General features: G+C 40.6%; 1 protein-coding gene across 1 annotated transcript; it reads right to left on the reverse strand.

Annotated features, from left to right (window-relative positions):
- LOC108661118 lies at window positions 2,013–2,741 on the reverse strand. The gene has a single exon (XM_018117003.1). The coding sequence runs from the start codon at window positions 2,739–2,741 to the stop codon at window positions 2,013–2,015; it is 729 nt and encodes a 242-aa protein (XP_017972492.1).

Here is an 11,399-nt window from a genome sequence, read left to right on the forward strand (position 1 = left end):
GATCTCTCGTCTTCTCCAATTCATTGCTCACAACTATTTTCTTCCCCCATCATATGCATGGTCTAATCATTCTTCACATTTTTACTGTTTTCCATTCTGTTGCTACTTCCATTTCTTTCTTTCTTTTCTTAGTCTTTTCTCTTTCTTTTTTACATTACCAGACTCCATTTCATTCCTCGTCAATTACGATCCTTTTTCAAAATATTACAAACATTTCTTACTTTATCATGCTCTTTATTAAATATCATTCCAATTTTATGACAAATGCAATGCAATGTACTTATATCTCCTCTCTTGGTAGAATGGAAATGATGACAATGTTGGGAGCAGAAAGACTATTTTTTATTAGAGAAAAAGGGAAGTTTCTACAATCAGGCATAATGACAAGGAACAGGGGAAAACCAATTAATACAAAAGAGATACAATTCTTTCTTAATGATTGTTCCAAGAGATATTAACAGTAGCCTCGACATTTTATCTCAAAGCAGGCACAAGCATCAGCTCCCTTGTCTTTTGGTTGAACATCTCGGATCATGATTTTTCACCCTTTCTGTGTTAAGCCCTTGTAGTATTTGGACCTCCTTCGTGTCTAGACCGCCCTTTCGGGTTTTTGCCCTAAAAACATCTCCCATACTCAAGCTGCCTTTTCAGGTTTTCAACTTGAAAAGTTTTCTTTCTTTTTTTTTTATTTTTTTTAATCAAAATATTTCTTGACAGCATCGGCATTCACTGGGTTGAAAAACTCCTTTCTGTCCATCTCTACCAAAATTAGTGCTCCTCCAAAAAAAGCTTTCTTCACCACAAATGATCCTTCCCAATTCGACATCCATTTCCCGTGAGGATCCTGTTGGTTCGAAAGAATTCTTTTCAATACTAACTCTCACTCTTGGAACTGACGAAGATGTACCTTCTTGCCATATGCCCTCATCATTCTCTTTTGATATAACTGCCCATGGCAAAGTGCCATCAACCTTTTTTTTCTATGAGATTCAATTGCTCATAACGAGCGTTAACCCATTCAGCTTCTTCCAACTGTACTTCTTTAAGGACCCTTAGGGAAGGGATTTCTACTTCAATTGGTAAAACTGCTTCCATCCCATATACCAAAAAGAATGGCATAGCTCCCGTGGAAGTTTAGACTGTTGTGCGATAAGCATGCAAAGCAAAGGTAACTTCTTATGCCAATCTTTGTATACATTTGTCATCTTTTCAATTATCCTTTTGATGTTCTTGTTGGCTGCTTCTACCGCTCCATTCATCTTTGGGTGATAAGGCACTGAATTGTGATGCTTGATCTTGAACTTGGCACAAACCTCTTTCATCATTGAACCATTGAGGTTACTAGTGTTATCTGTGATGATCCTTTCTGAGAGACCATAGCGACATATTATTTCTTTTTGGATAAACTTACATACCACTTTCTAGGTCACATTGGCATAAGATGCTGCTTCTACCCACTTAGTGAAGTAGTCAATCGCCACCAAAATAAACCGATGCCCATTTGATGCCTTCGGGGTTATTAACCCAATCACATCTATGCCCCACATTGAGAATGGCCATGGTGATGTCAGTACATTCAGTGAATTTGCAAGAGTGTGGATTTTGTCTACGTATATCTAACACTTGTGACATTTTCGAGCGAAATTTATACAATCCGTTTCCAACGTGAGCCAATAATACCCTGCTCTCATGACCTATCTTGCCAATATATGCCCACTTGCATGTACCCCACAAATTCCTTCGTGAACTTCCTCAACTATTCTCCGAGCTTCGGCTGAATCCACACATCTCAAAAGCACTTGATCCCTACTTCTCTTATATAAGATGTCCCCATCCAAGAAGAAATTCATTGCCAACCTTCTAATGGTTTTCTTATCATTTTTTTAACTTTGTTCTAGATACTGCTGAAACTTGAGATAGTGCACAATATCATGGTACCACGATTTCCCGTCTACTTCTTCCTCTACACTGGAGCAGTGTGCGGGGCTCTCTCAAAGATTAATCATGATGGGTTAAATCTTCACATCGGTACCAACGTTGAACATTGCTGCCAACGTGGCTAATGCATCAACAATTTGATTCTCCTCTTGGGGCAAATGGGTGAAACAAATCTTATCAAAATTTTCAATTAGCTTTGAAACATACTTATGATACCAGATTAACTTCGAGTCGCGTGTCTCCCATTCTCCTCGTAACTGATAAATGACCAAAGCAGAATCCCCATACACTTCCAAAACATGAATTTTCCTCTCGATTGCTGCTTGAAGACCCATGACACAAGCTTCATATTCAGCCACGTTATTGGTGCAATAGAAGTTGAGTTTGGCTATGACGGGATAATGATCTTCTTCTAATGACACTAACACGGCTCCTATGCCATGCCCTAAGGCGTTCGAAGCTCCATCGAAAAACATCTTCCAATTCTCTTTTTCCTCTGATTCCTCCTCATTTGTTTGACAAACCGACATCAGGTCCTCATCTGGGAACTCAAACTCCATTGGTTCATAATCCTCCTCCACCATTTTCGCTAGAAAATCAGCGATTGCACTTCCTTTGATAGCTTTTTGGGACACATATACAATATCATATTCAGACAACACTTGCCATCTTGTCACTCTACTTGATAAGGATGGTTTCTCGAAGATGTATTTAATAGGATCTAACTTCGCAATGAGCCAAGTGGTATGATATAGAATGTACTGCCTTAGTCGATGCGCCGTCCATGTTAAAGCACAACACATCTTTTCCAACTAGGAATACTTGGACTCGTACTCAGTGAACTTTTTCTCAAGTAGTAAACTGCTCTTTCTTTCTTACTAGTTTCATCATGCTGTCCCAACACACATCCCATGGATCCTTCATTTACTGTCAGGTACAAAAGGAGGGCTCTGCCAACCACAGGTGGTACCAACACTGGCGGACTCAACAGATATTCTTTAACCTTGTTCAAAGTAACTTGGCACTCCTCGTTCCATGCCTCAGCTTAAAGATTGGGTCACATTTGAGTGTGAGTCGTGATATGAACCGGGCTATATAATTCAACATTCCCAAGAATCCTCTAACTTCTTTCTGCATTTTGGGAGGAGGCAAATCACGGAATGCTTGAGTCTTATCCGGGTCAACTTCTATTCCTCTTTCACTGACGACGAAACCAAGTAGCTTTCCTGAAGTGACTCCAAAAGTACACTTTGCTAGATATAAGCTGAGCTGAAACTTCCGTAACCTGTTAAATAATCTTTCAAGATTGCTCGCATGGTCCTCCGTTTTGCGAGCTTTTACAATCATATCATTCACATACACCTCAACCTCTTTGTGCATCATGTCATGGAAAAGAGTCACCATGGCTCGTTGATAAATTGCCCCAGCATTCTTCAAACTAAATGGCATTACCTTATAACAAAAGGTCCCCCATATAGTTATGAAGGTAGTTTTTTCTCTATCCTCTGGTGTCATCTTAATTTGGTTATACCCTGAAAAACCATCCATAAAGAAAAACATGGAATGGCGAGCAGTATTGTCAACAAGGGTGTCGATGTGGGGCAAAGGAAAATTATCTTTTGGGCTAGCTCTATTCAAATCTCGATAGTCCACACACATTCTTACTTTCCCATCTTTCTTAGGCACTGGGACAATATTTGTAACCCATTCAGGGTACTTAGCTACTTCCAAGAATCTTGCATCGAACTGCTGTTTCATCTCTTCCTTAATTTTCAATAGCATTTCAGGTTTCATCCTTCTCAACTTTTGCTTAATTGGTTTGCATTTGGGTTTCAAAGGCAATTTATGGGCTACAATGTCTGTATTAAGTCCTGACATATCTTGATAGGACTATGCAAACACATCTACATATTCATGAAGTAGCTTTATTAGTTTTTCTTTTTCAATTGGCACCAATGTCATACCAATTCTAACTTCTTTCTTATTATCTTAATTTCCTAAATTAATTGTTTCAATTCCAGAGTTAAATCATAATCCTCCACGTTTTCTGTATCGTCAAGTTCACTGACACTTGTACCTTTTTCAAAATTAATCTCAAAACCACTATCATTATCATCTTCGCATTCATTATTTGGATTCCTGAAAAGTAAAGGGAATTGAAAAATGTAGAGCTATTGTATAGATAAACAGTTAAAATAAATGGATGAGATGACAAGAATGGAAATGGTGAATCATGAGAGAAGATATGAGAAATGCACTACGCATGTCAATTTATTAGAATGATAAATGATAAAAAGCCCGATACATAAAATTTCCAATGCTCTTGGGCATAAGCACGAATGTTTAGTTTGTATTACTTTGAAATTGAATCACAAGTGACTAGTAAACTCATGGTGGTCCAGCTGCTCAGCTTCAGTTCAGGTGGTCCGAGGTATGTTGCAGGGATCCCCTCCACATTTTCTAGCTGCTCTTCGTCTTCCTCCGTTACGCATATTGATAAATCAGAAAAGGTTTCCCTTAATGTTGACACTAATTCTCGGCTCCCAACGGTGAGTGATTCAGGAAAGATGCAGCCTCCAGACCGAAATGTCTTGTAGAGATGAGAATATATCATTCTATGATTTTCCAACCTGTGCCCCTTAAAGTGAACCAACCTTTCCCTTCTTCTTTCGGTTATCATTTCTTCCTTTTCCTTCTTAGTCGGCTTATATCTTAGGTCAAACCTTTCTTCATTTTTGATAACATGTATTGGCCTTTTAATGCCTTGCAGCTTTTTTTCCAGTCCTGCCCCCGCTCGATATCCTTTTCCTACTATCTGACTGACAGCCATCTTGGTGGTTTTGGAAAATCTCAGAATGGGTGGTGTGGTTCCTTCTCCAACATATGTGGTGTTAACAAACTCGAAGGATCGAAAGGAACATTCAGGCACTTCTTCCGCCGCTTCCACGTAAGGAGTATCCGCTGGCTTGCTTATGAGTAAATCCTCTTCCCCATTAACACATACAATCTTCCCATCCACGATGAACTTGACTTTTTGGTGAAGCGATGAAGGTATGACCCCAGCCAAGTGGATCCAAGGTCTTCCCAACAAATAATTGTATGAATGAGCGATATCCATAACCTGGAATTCAGTGGTAAAGGTACACGGGTCGATTTCTATCGATAACTCAATGTCCCCTACTACTTCTCTCCTCATCCCATCAAAGGCTCTCACAATCATCTGGCTCTTTCTCATGTAAGACATGTCGATGGGTAAGTGGGCCATGGTCCTCATGGGCATCACATTCAAGGACGATCCGTTATCAAGCAGCACTTTTACGACGGTACAGCCTTTGCACTTGGTAGTGATATGCAAGGCTTTGTAGTTTCCCCTACCTCTAGAAGGGATTTCTTTATCGCTAAAGGATATTATGTTACCCACTAAAATGTTCCCAATGATGTAGTCCAAATTTTCAACTGAAATGTCATTATCCACATATGCTTGGTTCAAAATCCTCATCAAAAAATTCCTATGTGGTTCTGAGCTAAGGAGTAATGATAACAGTGAGATACGAGCAGGCAACCTGTTCAATTGGTCGACCACATTGCACTCACTGTGTTTGATGAACTTGAGGAACTCGGCAGCTTCTTTTTTCGTCACCGACCCCTTTGAGCCATTTGTCGATTCTTGAGGTTGCACTTTTTCTTCTCTCGAATTTTGCTCTTTTCCTTTTCCCTTCTCCTTCTTGAGATTTTCCAATGCCTTCGGTGTATAGCAACGTCCGTTGCGAGTAATCCCCCCAACACCAGTTATATTTGCAGCATTATCTTGAGATTCGACCATCCATTTCCCCGCATTTGAAACTTGTACATTGTAATTGTAGTTCCACGGGACAGCTTTGTCATCTTTGTAGGGGAAAGGTTTAGGGACTTTGATGGTCATTTTGGCATGGGTTCTGTCTTCCACAGACTCTCCTCTTGGTTCATAGAAAATGGTTAAAGGTTTTATCTTCATTGGGTGAGTGGAATCTTTGGCCATCATGTTTACCGCTGGCCCTAAGGCTTCCACGTAGAATTCAATCCTTGATTCGTCCATCATCCTTTGCACTTCCTTTCGAAAAGAACTACAATCTCGAATTAAATGCCCCACACATCCTTTGTGATATAAGTAGTATGGTCCTTAGATATCTCTCGAGTCATTCACATTAGGACATTTCAGCCAAACCTCGAGCATATGGGCTTTTACCAAGGCTTCAAACACTTTTTCCATGGGGGTTTCCACTTCCCGAATGTTTCTTTTAACATACACCTCCCTTCGATTGCATTTACCCCTGTCCTAGCATGATTTGGCAGTGGGTTGTTGTTAACATTCTGTTCCGACTTCTTTTCAAAATTTAGGATTCTTACCTTGATCAATCTTTGCACCTTATGTTTGAATGCTATACAATTCTCAATCGAGTGACCTTCGATTCCATAATGATAATCACAATGGGCGAAAGAGTCAGTCCATCTCGAGAATTGAGGTTTTAATGGCTCTATGTATAAAGATGCCACTAGATGGTTTGCAACTAACTGAGTGAAGAGTTCAGCATATGGGATTGGGATTGGGTCAAACTGCACTTTCTATTGCTTGTTTCGCCATCTTTTTGATTCACCAGCAGTATGGTTGTTTGAAGGTGTTATTTGTTGTGTGGTTGAAGCTGTAACGGGTGTGGAAGTAAGTGAGTGGATATTTGTGGGGTAAGGTGTCTGTTGGATGGGAGCATATGGGTACAGGTTAGAAAAGGCATTTGGCATGGGTGGATATAGGTATGGGCTTTGTGAAGCGTTATTCACAACTGGGTAATAGGGGTATGGTGGATATGGCTAGTAAAGGTTGTGGCTTCCTCCTTGGGGTTGTCCCGAAGTGATGGCTTGGGCTTTTCCTTCCTTCTTCTTAAAAGTTCTCTCTTTTTTTCTCGTCTAGGCATCACCTTCTTCTATCTTAAAACTTCTTCTTCCCTCGGTTGTGGCTAGGCATCACCTCCTTCTATCTTCCCTTGCTTAATGGCAGTTTCTATCATCTCTCCTAAAATCACCACATAAGCGAAGTTCTTTGTGGTACTACCGACCAATCGTTCATAGTAAGGGGCTTGCAGGGTGTTAACGAACATCACGGTGGTCTCTTTCTCAATCAATGGTGGCTGAACTTGAGAAGCCATATTCCTCCATCTTTGAGCATATTCTTTGAAGCTTTTGGTGGGTTTCTTCTCCATGTTTTGTAAAGAAAGGCGATCTGGAGCCATATCTGTAATATGCTTATACTGAGCTACAAATGCCCGAGCAAGGTCCTTTCATGTGTGGATTCGATTGCGGTCCCGTTAATTGTACCACTTTGCTGCAGCACTAGTGAGGCTATCTTGGAAGCAATGTATCAAGAGCTTGTCATCATGGGCATATGCAGCCATCCTTCTACAATACATGGTGATGTGTGTGACCGGGCACTTGGTTCCATCATACTTTTCAAAGTTTGAAACTTTGAATTTTGGGGGTATAACCACATCTGGAACGAGACAGAGTTTGATTGCATCCATAGAGCAATACATTCCCATTCCTTCTATCATGCGTAGTCCCTCCTCCAAAAGGTCAAATTTCTGGTGGGTATCGGGATTGTCTTTCGATTCAACGGATCCACACTTGAGCTTCTCTTGTTCTTTTGGATCGTCCAGATCAGGTACAGAGATGGGGTCTGAAGGACTTGGCCCTCCAATTGGCCTCTATTAGGCATAAGTTAGTGATGGCCCTATAGGCATTGGCAACCCAAGGAACAGATATTGTTCTATCGATGGCATGGGGATAGACGCATTCCTTGCTGGTGGTGGTGTGAATCTTGGTGGATATACGAGGTCTGTATTGGCTTCTGTCTGTTGAACATCTTCTGGTGCACCAGAACTCCCCGCCACTCTCTTCCCTTTATCTGTTGACATCAACTCCAAAATCTTTGACAACTGACCCATAATCTCTTCTTGCTTCTTCTCGATCTTGTCCATTCTCTCTGAGTGTTCGTCCCCCATGATCTTAGAGCGAGCTCTTGTGTTGTATTTGTGTAGGGTTCGTTTCTCTAGAATTTTATTCTTTTATGGGCCAAATGGATAAGTTAGAATTTTATGTTGATGAATGCATTGTCATTTGTTATTATTTATATGAATCATGCAACTATGATGCAAGTGAAATGTGTTTGAAAAGAAAAGAAAATAGGAAAAATATTGGCCATCTAACATTTACCATAAGAAAATCCACATCCATAGAACTGAAATATCCGATTACATCATTGTCTAAAACCATTACATAACTACCAAAAGGAAAAACCAACTTTGTCATATTGGTCCCTAACCATCTTGAGGTGATTGATCAACTGCTCACTCAATTTATCCCTTGAAAGAATCTTTCGCTTGAGTTCTTCGGTCTTATCTACCATTACTCGTGCTCTAAATGCCACTTTTCTCATTTGTCTCAGTATCCATCGCATTTCAACTTCTTTCCTTTGAAGGCTTTGTGTGCACGAATCATTTTTTGCTCTCATTTGGAAATACTCTTACCTTATTGCTTCATACTGTGCCTTATAGCCCTCCATGGCAGTTTCCAACAAGCTGCAATCATTTCTCAACTCTTGGATAGTTTGTTCTTGTCTTCGTACCTCGTGTTGCAAAGCATTGTTGGCACTTTGGAGTTCTTGCATTCTGTCTATCAGAGAAGAATTTGCCACGGTCACTTCCTCAAACTTGCTTTGCCACTCATCCAGCTCTTCAAAAGCCATATGTACCTTTCTTGTCGTCTCTTTCTTCACTTCTTCTAACTCATCCTCATGTCTCTGTTTCATATTCATCATTTCCTTTTCAAGTCTCTTTCTTGTCAACTCGCTTTCTAGCAGGACATCTCGAGGTTCTGGGTTTATGGGATGTTTTGATGGATTTTTCAGGGGGCATACGACATCTTTCACCCTTTGGTCATGCCAAGTATGATATCCTGTGGTGACTTCATCGGTAACCCTCCCTTCATCCACTCGGCACGTTTTCTTCCAATCTTGTGCAATTTCTTCAATTTTCTTTAGCGTTTTCGACTCTCCATATGTAAACTCTAACTGGTTGAGCTGGTGAGTCATGGGCACAAATTGCTCAGATCCGAACTGTCTCCATACCATTATCGATGCATAGCTAATGGCTCCTCATGGTCCCATCAGTGGCACCCACGGCTGGTCTCAGCATTTATACATCACTTGTATTCGCGGCATCCATGGAGCTCTCCAAGTTACTTCAACGCTTATTATCCTTCGAAGATTCGTGACCCACTCTTCTTTCCTCTTGCAATTGGGCCATACATTTTCGCAGAACTCAAGGATATGGCAACTTGCAGACAGATAAGGCTTCCGAAATTTGCTCTCTTTGCATTCGAAATGGCTTTTGACCCATATGGTTAAGAGTTGGGCACATATAAATCGTCCCTCGCCTTTGCGCTGACAAAAATTCAAGGATCTGAAGGTTTCAGCTAAGATGGATGGGGCCGGGTTGATGCTTCTTGTCACCTGATCAAAGAAGTCTATGACTGATACCTCCACATGACCTCGAACCTTCGGGAAGTCCTCTAAGCCATAGATTGCTATCGCGAAAACTAGGAGACCTTGTTCATCCTCCATGTGTTTTTTAATATATCCGTTCAAGAAACTCCACGAAAGGCATTCTGTGTCTCATTTCTTCTTCAGGTGCTGATCCACTTCTACCGTAGTCATTCCTAGCAACTTAGCCAACTTTCGCAGGTGTCCCATCTTCTGGGCCCTCCAATAGATCTTGTTAGGCTGCATGTGATCTATCTGGAGTAGAGATGAGTACTCTTTTATGGTAAGGGTCATGTCCACCTTGTTAAAGACAAACCAACGGTATGAAGGATCCCAAAACTGGACGATGGCTTGGAGCATCTAGTCATCAACAGGTACATATAGGAGCCATGCAATGTGTCCATACTTGCTTTGAAAATTGTCTCGGTGAGCACGTCTCTACTGTTCCCAAATTCCTATCATCTTTGTGAAGTCATTATGCTGAAGGTCCAAATGAACTCTCTCAGGTAAAGTTGGGATATGTCCTTAGGTCAAACAGTCTATTTTTTCTTATTGAATCTGCCCCATCTGTAACTCTATCTCATAGTCATTTCTGTATATGTTGAGTGGACCTGCTGATGACGATGCCATAGATGTACCTGGGATCTCTTAGGTTGGATGTTGTGTAGCCAATATTTCTCCTATATGCAATTACGATGCATGGAAATGAACATGTAACATGCACATGACAAGCAAAATAAACTTAAGTTAGTATGGTAAAAAGAAAGAGTGGAGTGTTAAAAAGTAATGAAAGAATAATAAGTAATATCATGGGTATTACTGTCTACTTCACGATACTTTATTATCTCGTGGCATAATTTAAAATAGAGGGAATTCCTTCATGTGTACCTATTTATAGAGTATACTCTCACGGGTATGGACCTACCTAGGGTTAAGCTGCTCTCGATATTCTATATGCTGAGCGGGCTTTATAAACAGAGCTAAGGTTCTCAAATCGTTCCTCACTGTCGTCCATGTGGACTAGTAAGGCACCCTGGTCCTCACCCATTACAGGCTTTAAACGGACTAGGTTCGATTTGAGTGGGAGTCTTCACTAGCCCATGCGGAGGTTATCACCTCACGAGAACGTAGCTACTAAACTCCCTCCTAAAAAGGACATAACCTGGGTGGAGGGTTTATGCATGAATGCAAAATGTGTTGTGTGTGTGTGAAGGAAAACATCGAGTTCGGAGTAACATTCTCACATCCCTTTATCCTAAATACACACAATTATTAAAAACAATAAAGTAACAAATGCGAAATAAACAAATGCACTAAACAAAATATGCAGAACAAATCATCAACACTAAGAAAACATCGAATTATTTAAAGCCTTGGATAACCTATTGTTATTTAATGGTTCGACTCTCGGTAGATCCCCAGTATAGTCTCCAGCTGTTGTAACATGTGGGTCCGAGAACCCGACCACCAGACGAGAGTGAAAACTCTAAAAAAACTAGGAGTCGCCACCAATCTTTTTTACTAGGTGCGATTGGCCACCTAATGACTCGATTCTAATCGACGAGACCTTAAATTAATTTTAAGTTCGCCAAAGAGAACTTTAAACTGGTTTACGATTTTCTAGATCTAGGCTCGAGAGTACGGTTACGCTCGAGGAAGGATTAGCACCCCCGGGACACCCGTTCCATGAACGGTAGCATTTTTAGATTATCCTATTAGGCTTTTAATTTTTAATTTCACTATATTTCCTTAGTTATTATTCTCTTATTTTATTTCCTACTTAACCTAAAATGGAATGCAAATGTGAGGCAAGATGAAATGCATGGCGTGGGATAAAAATGTCGGACGAATAACCTTTATCGAGGACGTTCTCCCGAATCCGCCCATCATA

Source organism: Theobroma cacao, chromosome 3 (assembly GCF_000208745.1).
Source record: "Theobroma cacao cultivar B97-61/B2 chromosome 3, Criollo_cocoa_genome_V2, whole genome shotgun sequence".
NCBI lineage: Eukaryota > Viridiplantae > Streptophyta > Magnoliopsida > Malvales > Malvaceae > Theobroma > Theobroma cacao.